Source organism: Euprymna scolopes, chromosome 1 (genome assembly GCF_053919585.1).
Source record: "Euprymna scolopes isolate OS-2025 chromosome 1, ASM5391958v1, whole genome shotgun sequence".
Lineage (NCBI taxonomy): Eukaryota > Metazoa > Mollusca > Cephalopoda > Sepiida > Sepiolidae > Euprymna > Euprymna scolopes.
Window position 1 is genome coordinate 32,301,376 of NC_136482.1, and position 13,065 is coordinate 32,314,440.

The 13,065-nt window shown below is 34.9% G+C and overlaps 1 protein-coding gene across 1 annotated transcript in view; it reads left to right on the forward strand.

The window, feature by feature from the left end:
• LOC145292241 (putative aminopeptidase PLBD2) overlaps positions 1 to 13,065 on the forward strand; it is a 351,318-nt gene that overhangs the window by 143,067 nt on the left and 195,186 nt on the right. Inside the window, exon 2 of the mRNA XM_080138585.1 lies at positions 9,260 to 9,509. Within this exon, the coding sequence (XP_079994711.1) occupies positions 9,260 to 9,509 (250 nt within the window). The remainder of the gene's footprint in view (positions 1 to 9,259; positions 9,510 to 13,065) is intronic.

The following is a 13,065-nucleotide window of genomic DNA, read 5'->3' on the forward strand; positions in this document are numbered from 1 at the left end:
TATTCGGGCCGAAATAGCTTGAAACAAAAATGTAGTAGGCAAAAAAAAAAAATAAATGTTCTGTCAGCAACAGTACAACTTCAAAATAGTCAATATCGCCCACCTCCAGAAGAGAGGGAATTCCTGTCCGTGATAACTGTGGTAAAAGAAGACACACTCCAATCGCCAGAAACACCCACACACACAATTTGCAGGACACTGCCGACTCGTCTCTAGCCTCCTGCTTTTATAGTGGCCGGGAATTATCCATTTGCATAATCACATGAGAAAGAAACGTGATTTTCCGAGAGTTGCATGGAGTAAACGTTAATAAAAACCCCTGGACGCCATCTTGGAATTCTCTTTTCCCCCCAACCAGTGACACAACAGACGTACCCGAGGTAAGCTCTTTTTCCCCTCATTTTAGTTATTGCTACTTCTGCTACAAAAGGATATGGTAGTTTGTTTGGAGCACTGCTGGTAAATGAGAATATAAGTATTTAGTAATGCTGTATGCAATGCAGGGGGAAAAACCTCAGGGTGAAACAAAAGATGAACAAAAAAATAAGTGTAGATAATATGTTACGATTTATTTATTTATTTTTAAATCTTATTTATTTTTCAGTAAATCTTTTACTTATTATTAATAGAATCGTTTCTTCTCTGCAAATGAAAATGTTTGTTTTTTGAGAAGGGGAGAGATTCTACCGAAATATCAAATATTTTCTACCATCTCGCATTAAGATCACAGTGTAGTATCTGTTCTGATGCTACTCTCCAATTGTTCTGTCCTCGGTCAGCGAAGGAGAAATCCTTCATAACTGAGACAATTTTTATTTTTTTGTTCCTATTTAGACTGCGCCTTTCTGGGAGCTGGATTTTTCTCACATTAAAAACCGACCTTGTGTCTAACTCTGCCCTCGTGGGGAGGTAAGTAAATAGAAACAATAAATGAAAGCTCGTATACTTGCTAAATACTTACATACTATACTTAAAAACTGATACCGCGTTCCAAAATAAGGAAGAAAGGCGCTGAAAAAAAGATTAGAATTGTAAGTCGACACCTGAAAACTCCCTTTAAAGATGACAATAAGAGGAAACGCCCCTCCCCACTAAAACAGACACGTGACCCCACGACCGGAAACATAACTTCATTGACTTTGTTATTTGAAACAATTTGGACGATATTATAAGGGTATAAACTCTAAAAACATTTTTTCTTTAATAATTTATATATATATATATATATTTGTAGTCATCGACATACAGTCCTGTTTCGTTGTATCACAACTCATCAGTGCCGCTAGACTAGCATCTTTCCCAAGCCAAGGATTGAACCTAGAACCGCCGTGTTGACAGTCGGCAGTTCTCCCACTCGACCATGGAATCGACGCCCGTAAATAACTCGTCGGAATGTCTATTTAAATAGACACCCGCCACCACTTTTATAGTGCTCAAATCGCCTGTTCGTAAACAAACAAACAACGAGCTTTGCATTTTCAGCCAAATAAGTAGCGGGTGAGATTATATACGACAGTGCTCTACCCAAAGAGGGGGGGGGCTTAAAATATATTTGTAGTCATCGACATACAGTTCTGTTTCGTTGTATCACAACTCATCAGTGCCGCTAGACTAGCATCTTTCCCAAGCCAAGGATTGAACCTAGAACCGCCGTGTTGACAGTCGGCAGTTCTCCCACTCGACCATGGAATCGACGCCCGTAAATAACTCGTCGGAATGTCTATTTAAATAGACACCCGCCACCACTTTTATAGTGCTCAAATCGCCTGTTCGTAAACAAACAAACAACGAGCTTTGCATTTTCAGCCAAATAAGTAGCGGGTGAGATTATATACGACAGTGCTCTACCCAAAGAGGGGGGGGGCTTAAAATATATTTGTAGTCATCGACATACAGTTCTGTTTCGTTGTATCACAACTCATCAGTGCCGCTAGACTAGCATCTTTCCCAAGCCAAGGATTGAACCTAGAATCGTCGTGTTTACAGTCGGCAGTTCTCCCATATATATATATATATATATATATATATATATATATGAGAAACAAAATTAAAACCGTACGTTGAAATTTACAATCTAAATTTATTGTTCGACCGAATATTCCAAAAAAAAAAAACAATTTACAAAGTCCTGATTCCACAGAGTTTCAAAGAATGCTATTCTTCCTATTCTTCTCATCAGAGGAAAGAAATCAGCAAATTATATTTGTAGCAATGCTAGAATTTGCTGGTTATGGCATTAAGTGAAACCGCAATTTATTATAGTCATAAATCGCCCCCACCCCCAAAAAAGCAAGTAAAAAATGTTGGATATGTAAAAAAAAAAAATAATAATAATAATAATAAAAACAAACCGTGCATAGTATTCCAGCTTGCATGAAGATTCTCTCAAGGTAATTCGAAAGGCGACAATAATTCTTTAGAGAGAATGAAGTCCAAAATTAAACCCAGTGTAATGTTAATAGTCCGGTTGGAAAGTTTTCAAAGCAGCTGAAATAATGGAAATTGTTTTTTTTTTGTTGTTTTTTTTTTTTTTCGAACAGTGCAGTAGTCCAAAGAAAAGTTGATCTCTAGTCAAGTGGGATCGCGAAATAAGAAGTACAGAAAAACATGTCATTTTTCATCGCTGGCTTAATTAGAAAAGGTAATTTTAGATTAATTTTTTAAAATTTAAGATCAGGCTAATAAAAAAAGGAAAATTATATATACATACACATCTACTCTCTATTGCATATTGAACTTTTTTATTTTGTTGGGATTAAATTATCTAGGTATAAATACTGGTATTTATATTAGATTGAAGTTTAATATTGCATACATCGGGTAAACACTACATCCTTTTGATTTCATTACTTTACATAGTAGAACCCCGAGACACAGCATTAAAAATCAGTTACAAAATACAGTTCAGTCTATAATACACATGTACATAATCAAATAACATTATAAATAATACCGTAAGGCGGGGCAAATACCGCAATCAGAGGTCGGAAAAACATTGTATTCCACATTTTAACTTGGAAAAAACGTATCCTAGGGCCAGCGTATCCCGGGGTTCTACTGATATATATGAAATATATTTACACCAATTTAATCTAACAACTTCTGCTTATTGATCCTTTTATTCAATTTTCCGATTCATTCGATATATTCTTTTGTATTGTGTCTGAAGTTTTTAATGAACAAACCAAAATACTGAGTTCGTTGGATGCGGTAAAAGATGAATTGTGCTTCTTTTGTGAAGAACTCAAGCTATGATATTTAAATAAAACGAGATCCAACGTATCAGAAGAATTGATGACAAAGATCAATAGACAATATTTTTCATTTTGCTTAATCAAGCTGACACATAATAATAAATCTGAGGGGAGCAGAAACTGGCACATAAAAAAAAAAAAAAACTTTTTTTTTTTTTTTTTTGAGGGGAAGTAGCGGGGATCAAACAAACAACATGCTGGCCTGAGCATCGAGTGCTGCCACAGAAACAACTGCTGGCATATCTGGGAAAATGCCACTCAGAGCATTCTTTCTGACCTCTACAAAGTACAAAATCAACTTCCAAATCTAGTGGAGGATGTCCTCTTCTCCTCTCTACAGGAGAAACATTGCTAGTTTTTTCTCTAATCTGCTATTATTTTTATGGAAGGTACTCGATTAAGCTCCAATCCCTGGTTCCGCTTTTTAAGATATTTACATCAAGAACTCTTCTTTCTACCGCAGCTGCAAAAACTTTTCTTTTTTTCATCCATGTGTCAGGCATGATTTCGTTGAACAGAGCTTCTTTGCAAGGGACTCCCCTCTGTGGAATATATTACTGAAATTATAGATACCCATATCCTAGTGACGTGGAACTCGCCCTAGATGAATTGAACCAGCTTTTTCCAATATTCGTGGGAAGTAGAGCTCAGTTACCTGTATAACCTCGTCAGGGGACGTGATAATATTAGTTTTTTCTTTAATTCTTGTAAGGTGTGGACATCCTCCTACATACAGCGCCTGGTATATCCAAATGGTCACTCATCTAATACTGACCACATTCAACATTATTTAACTTTGATCTAACAATAATCAGTGTGTCCTTGTGATTATGCTTTATATATTCAGTTTATCCCTACAGATTATTATATTAGTTGTCTTCAGATCCAATGTCAAAATGTTACTTGTCAGAAAGCGTTCCATAAATTTGATCATTCCTCATCTTTCAGCTAAGTCATAGTTTCTTGTACGACATTCACCATAGATGGGTTGAACCATCTTCCCCCAAAGGATGAAGTGTTAAGGGAATATTGAATTCACAGGTGGTCACCAGTCATCTGTATATCCCATTTAGGTATTGCGGTTCTTGCAGGAAAGTATTGGGGTCCTACTTCATATAGCACCTCGTATTCCCAAATGGTCACCTATCTGATACTGACCAGGCTTAACGTTGTTTAACTTTGGTGATCTAATTATAATTGAGTATACCGCATTATATTTATATACATATGTATCTGTTGCAATATTTTGGAGCTATAATGGGGTATGATCCCACACAGTCGGACGATTCTATTTATAAACGATGCTGCTAAGAACTGACGAATCAAATTAATTCACGTTCTGCTACCAACCAATCAGAAACCAGAATTGCTTCATAAATATTAAACCTTTTCTGGAGCAATTTAACATGTTCTTTCCCGGGTTTCGACACGGTAAGAATATTTTGTTCTGTGGAACTGTCTACTACAAACAAGTCACCTCCCAGGACGTGTGTTGTAACAGCGAACCATCTGAAACTGTTTCTGAAACTCAAAATGGCTTACACTTCTAGAGTATCTATGCTTTCTTTTTATTTTTCTCATTCACAGCATTTTCTAGTTAAAAGAATTTAACTCTTCCAAATAAAAAACGATCCATTTGGAAAATATAATGTTGTTTTCGATTTTTTTGTAGACTAAAAATTGACAGTTATTGCGGAGGAAAATGTACACATAGACACACACACACACACACACACACACACAGACACGTTCACTTTTATAGATATATAGATGTTTTTAAAAATTGCCCTTTAAAAATTCACGTGCAATATATTTTTTTATTTTAGGGTCTACTTTTAGAAATTTTGGCATAAATTTTAAGGAAAATGGATTTTTTTCTCTGCTGGCACCGGTTCAAATTGAACGTTTATAAGTGTTATTGAGTCTGGCATTTATATTAGCAGGGTTGAAATATTTTTCTATTCCATACAAGGTCGACATTTTTGGTAGCTTGACCCAGAGAAATTGTTCGATCAAAAAGTCGTTGTTTCAAAATATTTAAAATAAGTTTTATACTAATAAGGATATGTTGTTTTTTTTGGGGTTTTTTTTTAACGTGATTCTTGTTTCAGCCGTTGAAAATAAACAATTTGGAGCCTTGTCAGTATTTAGGGGTAATCATTTAAAAATATCAGATATCCTAAACTTGTTACACACACGCACACATATTATATTTATATACATATGTATGCATGCTTTCTTTTTATTTTGCTCATTCGCAGCATTTTCTAGTTTAAAGAATTCAACTCTTCCAAATAAAAAATGATCCATTTTGAAAATATAATATTGTTGTTTTCGATTTTTTATTTATTTTGCTATCTGCAGCATTTTCAAAGAATGAAAGAAATGTCTTACTTAATCATTCTATCGCATCAACTCTTGTCTTCGAATGGCTTTTGTCCTTGTCAATTGGCGACCCAGTCATAAAGCAAAAAAATAGTTAGGAATAGCTTATGACTATGGGAAAACCGAGGGAGAGTACAGTCCAAACCGCCACCTGAAGGGCACGTAGAGTAATATAATTCTGAGACTACTTATTGCCTCTTGGCACAATCACATTGATATACCGGTTCTCATCATATCACTGAAGTTAAGCAATACCAGTACCAGATAGGTGATTATTTGGGACTATCAAGGCACTGCATATAGATAGAAGATCAGACCAGTTTTCTTGCTTTCCAGTCTGTGTAGTGGTGGCGTGCGTACACATTAACAGTCATAAGAAAAGATTATAGAGTTTATTGAATTCTATCATCTCGATTGCGGTCGCAAAATGATGATTGCTTCGATTTTCATTTATCTTTAATGCGTCTAATTTGTTTAAAGTTTAAAGAATGATCAAGTTGCTATGCTATTCATGAGAAAATAGTGCAGTTATGGAATTGCTATTTTTTATATCGTATGTTCACTAAGCCTTTCTTGAGTCCTTGAGCTTCACCAATGTATATCTGATCGCAGTTATTTTCCGTTTTTCCATTTTCCGTTATGTTTTATTTTCAGTTTGTGTGTGTACTCATTAATCATTCATTAGATTACTAAATAATTAGAAATCTATGAACAACATTTATAATACGATTTACTAGAATCTTGGAAGCGATTAATTTTTGATTATATATATATATATATATATATATATATATATATACTAGCATTTCAGCCCGGTGTTGCCCGAGTGTTTGAGCGAAAAAAAAAAGCGGCTAATTTTAACTTTAGCCCCTATTATGACCCCTTAACATTTATTGTTTTGGGCTCAAATAAAGTTATTAATTTAGATCCATGTCCAAGGGACCTATATCTAAAATTTCAAGTGTTTATACCCAAAATTGTTGGAGGAGTTTGGTAGAGTTTTCAAAGGTCAAATCGTTGAACTTTGGCCCCTTAACAACCAAATTTCTGGCCACAAACCGATCACAAAGATTTTCCCAAATGTCAGTACCCTGTATATCAAATTTCAAGTCTGTAGACTTAAAATTGACAGTTATTGCGTAAGGAAATGTACACAGACACACGGACACGTTCACTTTTATAGATATACTAGCATGGGTGCCCGGCGTTGCCCGGGTGTTTGGAGATATATGTTGAGCAAAAAATAAATAAATAAACGGTCAATTTTTTTAACTTTGACCTCTATTATGACCCCTTTAAATTTATTGTTTTGAGCTCAAATCAAGTTATTAATTTAGATCCATGTCCAAGGAATCTATATCTAAAATTTCAAGTGTTTATACCCAAAATTGTCGGAGGAGTTTGGTAGAGTTCTCAAAGGTCAAATCGTTGAACTTTGACCCCTTAACAGCCAAATTTCTGGCCGAAACCCAATCACATAGATTTTCCCAAATGTCAGTACCCTGTATATCAAATTTCAAGTCTGTATACTAAAAATTGACAGAGTTATTGCGTAGGAAAATGTACACATAGACACACACACACACACACACACACAGACACGTTCACTTTTATAGATTTTTTAAAAATTGCCCTTAAAAATTCCCGTGCAATATATTTTTTTATTTTAGTGTCTACTTTTAGAAATTTTGGCATAAATTTTAAGGAAAATGGATTTTTTTCTCTGCTGGCATCGGTTCAAATTGAACGTTTATAAGTGTTATTGAGTCTGGCATTTATATTAGCAGGGTTGAAATATTTCTCTATTCCATACAAGGTCGACATTTTTGGTAGCTTGACCCAGAGAAATTGTTCGATCAAAAAGTCGTTGTTTCAAAATATTTAAAATAAGTTTTATACTAATAAGGATATGTTTTTTTTTTTTTTTTTTTTTTTTTTTAAAGGTGATTCTTGTTTCAGCCGTTGAAATTAAACAATTTGGAGCCTTGTCAGTAATTAGAGGGGTAATCATTTAAAAATATCAGATATCCTAAACACACGCACACACACATATTTTACTCACTTACATACTACCTTTATTTTATTTTTTACCTTCCTATTTATGTATGCTTAATTTCTCTTACTAGTTATATTTTAATACTAGACTACCCGTGACCCGTTGAGTCAGTATTAGCTACGGAATTCATGTATGAGCGTGACACTTGTGAGGTTCTTTTCCATTTTCCCTTCATTTTATTCATTATTGATTTGATGATTTAATATTCTGTGTAACTTTTATTTCTCATATGTGTGTGTGAGTATATATAGATATATATAATGGAAAAACAAGGATAAAATAATTAACCAATGCAGAGAAACAAAATTATAAATTTTTCAAAACCAGTTAGATTAATTTATCTCTACATGGGGGGGGGGTCACCACTTATCAAGGCCCAAAGGCCACTCAGGGATAAGGATTATTGCGTGTACGGTAATTAATGAAATAGTATTATAGTAATCATTAATATTGGGGGTTTTGATAAAGTGTCTTACTTAAGGGGGCGGTTTGTCAGGAGTTTGTTTATGTTGGACTTGAAGACGTCCAAGTTGTAGTCAGGTGGGAAACAGGCAAGTGGCAGAGAGTTCCATTGGCGTGCAGTTCTAAGAAAGAAGCTTTGCTCATGGAATCTACATTAGGATTTAGACACAGATAAAGAGTGGGGAAAGTTATGGACAGTAGTTTCAGCCAGACGGGTGTTTCTCATGAAAGATTGGCGAGGGGGGACGAGGGATTGGAGCTCAGACGAGCACCTGCCATGGAAATAACGATAAAACAAAGACAGGCTCGCAACGTCTCTTCTGTGGGAGAGAGGTTGCAGGGAAGAGAAAAGGCATCTCCCACTAAACCACAAAATCTATTTTGTACTCTGTAAAGGCAGGATATGAATCCTGATGGATTGGGAAGTAATCAGACTTTATGATAAATATGGTGATTACATCAGCCAGTTCCCGCCAGAAGTGAAGATTGTTATCCGGAAGTTGGAAAGGATCGAAAATAGAATTAATAGACAAAAAACGTCCATTTTATTTAATGAAGTATGACCTAGAGAAAAAAATGCTGCCTAAATAAATATATATATATATATATATATACATGATTATAGAGAAATATATACTTTTAATGTATATGTTCAATATAATTTTTTCTTAATTGTCACAATTATCTAAGCTCAATAAAAATGAATTTACACTTTTAGAGCATATATGTCTGAAGTAAACTTTCCAAACCAAATATGCATTTACACTGCACTGATGTTATTATAATTCTTCCTATGAATTATACTGCTAAGTTATTTCTCCCCTATTGATGGAACCACCCTGACAATGCACGTTTCTTTCCCTCTTCTCCTATCACCTCCTCAATTCGATATTTTTGCTAATATCAATTGTTTACTCTCATTCATGTTTCTCATTGTTCTACAGGTTTCATTGTGTTAATGTGTTCATCAGTTTACCTCATTTTAACACATCTGTACATTCTGGCCAATGCCGGGTATCCCTTCTAATCGTGTTATATATGAAAAAAAAAATTGATTAAAGATTGAACTCGGTCTATTTACTTATTTTTTATTTTTTTGTAGATGGTCATACCTATGGCTGCAAACGAATCCAGCAGCAAATGATTCCCAGCAGGCATACGCTGCTGGACTTCTGGAGGCTACCCTAACGTCACCACTCATCTCTCTGAGTGGGATGAATACATGGTCAGATTTTTGTCAGAAAAAAACAAGTGTAAAATGTTCCAAACTGACAGCTTTCTTCAAGGCCAACCTCCATTGGATGATGTCACAAGTAATGAAAATGTCTGATAAAGATCCGTTCTGGCATATGGTAAGTAAGACTGTTTATTCTAAAATATTATGAAACTAACATGCACATCTTTGTCTGATCTTCAAGCTAGGATCAAAGTATCAGGTTGACAAGGAAGTTCAGGTAGTTTTTAACTTTTAAATTCACATGAACATATCTCGGCTCAAACAAACATTTATTGATAATATGCACCATCAGAATAAACACCCTTTTGCCAACGCAAAACAAGTGTATTCATGCCAGTAATGTAAAAATGTTGCGTTCTGGTGGCGATGAAGTTGCTGAAGGCGTTTTTGATATCGCTTAGGTTTTTAAAGCATTTCTCATGCAGAAAGTTGTCGAGACGCTTGAAAAAATGGTTGATGAGAGGTCTAGAGAGTATCACGGATGAGGCAGAGTTTCGTAACCCAATTCATTCAACTTCTGCAGGGTTGGTTTAGCAACGTATGGTCGGGCATTGTAATCCAGGAGAATTGGGGCTTTTCTGTTGACTATGCTGGGTGTTGTTGTTGAAGTTTCTGATGCATTTCATCCATAATATTTCCACTGTGATGGGTTTGCCAGCATTAAAAAAATGATGATGATGAGACTGGTCACAGACCAATTAACAGGCAGCATGACGTTTTTTTGGTGCAACTCTGGCTTTGGGAAGTGTTGTGGAGCTTCGCTGGTGTCTAACCATTGTGCTGAGCATCACCAGTTGTCATAAAGAACCCACTTTTCATTGCAAGTCATAACCCAGTTGAGAGACGGGTCGTTCTTGTTGTGTAAAAGAAGGAAAGATGACACTTCATAATGGTGTTTTTTTTTGTTGTTGTTCAATGTGTGAAGCAGCTAAGTTTTTTGTCTTTCCAATCTCTGTCCAGTGGTTGGAAATCGTTGTATATGTTATGCCTAATTCAAAAGCAAGTTTTCAAAGAGTTGGCTTCGAGTGAGGCTTTTAATGGATCTTTGTCAATATCCGATAACCGACCACTACACTCATCATCTTCTCGACTCTTGTCGCCACAAAGAAATTTCTTAAACCACCATTGTTGTGTACATTCAGTAGTTGTTCCTGGGCCAAACACTTTGTTGATATCGTGAGCTATTTCAACAGCTTTTCCGCCTAGCTTGAATTGAAATAAGAAAATTGTGCTAATTTGCTTTTTTTACATTTTGTATTCAATGTTCTGAAAAGAAGACATAATTGTTTTAAAACGATTGTAATTTAAACGATTAGATAGTGAAAAACACTCTTTAAAATGATATATAAAGTAAAGGTATTATAACAAAAATGTATTAAAAATAACATTTGAAATCCAGATTAAAAATACCGCAAGAACTTTTGTCTTGACCTAATTTATCTTTTTGGCCCTCAGTTATAGAAGGAAAATTTCTCGACTTGTGGCATTCATGAATGGTCACAGACAAGATTTGAACCATATCATAGCATAGCATAGAGGACTTTGTTGATCTCCAGATTGTCTGTCGTCTTCTATGTTGATAGAAATGGCTGTCCATCTTTGACATGTAGTTGTCTTATAAAATAGTAATGTCTAGCTTTGAAGGTGGTTTTGGTGTATATTTAGATTATTCAGACTACTTTTCTAATCTTGCATGTTATTCTCACAGTGTTTCAGCCTATGTAACATCTAACCTTCTTCCGCTCAATCTTGTTGAACTCTGGAATCTGTGCATAATTTTGAAAAGTAGCTCAGTCGAGCACCTACCACGAAAATAAGGATAGAGTCAAAAAAGAGTATGTATATTCTGTAAAAAAAAAAAAAAGCCTGTAGAGAAGAGAAGACGACATGGGCCAATAGATTTTAAAGTTGGTTTTATATTCTGTCAAGGCAAAAAAAAAAAAAAAAAAAAGAAAGTGCTCTGAATGACACCTCCCCAGATGTTGCAACAGTATTCCATTTAGGGAAATATCTAGTTCTTATACACAAATCCAATCCTTGAGGGAAGGTAGGTAAATAAAAATAGGTGGGTAGGTATGTGAATACGTACCTACAGTGATGTTATTAAATATGGGTTGACCGCTAAATGATTGTATGAAGTGTAGGGAAACGTGCGACTTACCTAACTAGCACGTGTGCATAATTCAACGGGTCGGTCGTGGAATGAAATGAATGAAGAAGAAAGAAACAAAAATGGCTGCCTTATCTCTTTATATGCCTGTAATGTGACCACCCGATATGCAAATGAGATGCCCCTGGTTGGAGATAAAAGAGGGTTGATTTTTTAGAGGGTGGTTCATTTTGAAGTTGGATTTCGAAGAAATAAGTTGAATTAGCAGAAGTACGTTGGGAGTTGAGAGAAGGTGCGTTACGTGTACAGAAGTTTGGACAAAAGTGTTAACCTTACCCAGGAAATTATTGGTGTGACGGGCGGAAGAAAGTTATTGTACTCAAGTTATTGAATTATATGAAGTAAAGCAAAATCTATGGCAAGAAATATGAGTTTATAAAACAAATGTGTAAATGTCTCTGTTGGTAGGGTTTTAGCAGTATTTTTAACTTTTGACCAGATGGTTGTCTTATGTCAGCAAATTTCTTTTTTATTCTAACTTAAGATTCGACACTACTTTAATTTCAAAGTAAATAAACACTTTAATACTTTAAAGCATTTATTTGCTTTGAAATACAAGTAGTGTTGGGTAGTGTTTTAACTTATTAAAACACACACAAAATTTATCCGGGTTGTTAAAAATGTAATTTATCCTGCCTTTGGTAACATTTATTTGTTATATATATATATATATATATATATATATATATATATATATTTTAAATTATTTTGTCACTTTCTCATTTTCTTAATGCCCGTGTGATATTGGAAACATCATGATCTACTATATAAATTCGGAGAGGCATCATAACAATACAAGATAACTTGCCATAGAAATTGATATCTTGATGCCATAACCGCCATAAATATGTTCAAAAACTTTGTCTACATCACTCCTGGCAACATCTCAGGAAGAGACCAGACTACAACTGTGGATCAGAATGCCCTTCTTCCTCTTATACTGACATAAGAATCCCACGTTCTCGTTCAGAAGAGCCCTCGAAAATACTCAGCAGAACAGGAACAGGGTGATCAAAACTTATGACCAGATAAGAGCTACAAAACTGTCTTAACTATGCGAATGTGGAGAGGATGACTATACAGTGTAATACTTTCTTGTCTGCCTTCTACTGTCCGACCTATGCAGCTTGAAATCTCTTGCAGAATACAACAATGATGCAAAAGACAAATTGGGAAGCTGTTTTAGACTGCTTTGAAGACATGCAAAGAAGAATCACCATTTAATTTCTTGTCATATGATTTTTCAAAAAATATATTTATTACATTTCTATCTTGAAGAATTATCTCCCTTATTTATGTTTGTTTAATCAAGGGCAGTTTGTACAGTTTAATAATGACACTATTCATTCTTTTTATAGCAATGGCATGGTAGTAGTTTTAACAAAAATCCTAACCAAAAAAGTATCACCATGGAATTGTTAACATTCAAAATCTTTTCTGCAATTCTATCTTATTTGGTACAAAGAAACTTTATACTATGCCTGACATTGAATGTTATTTT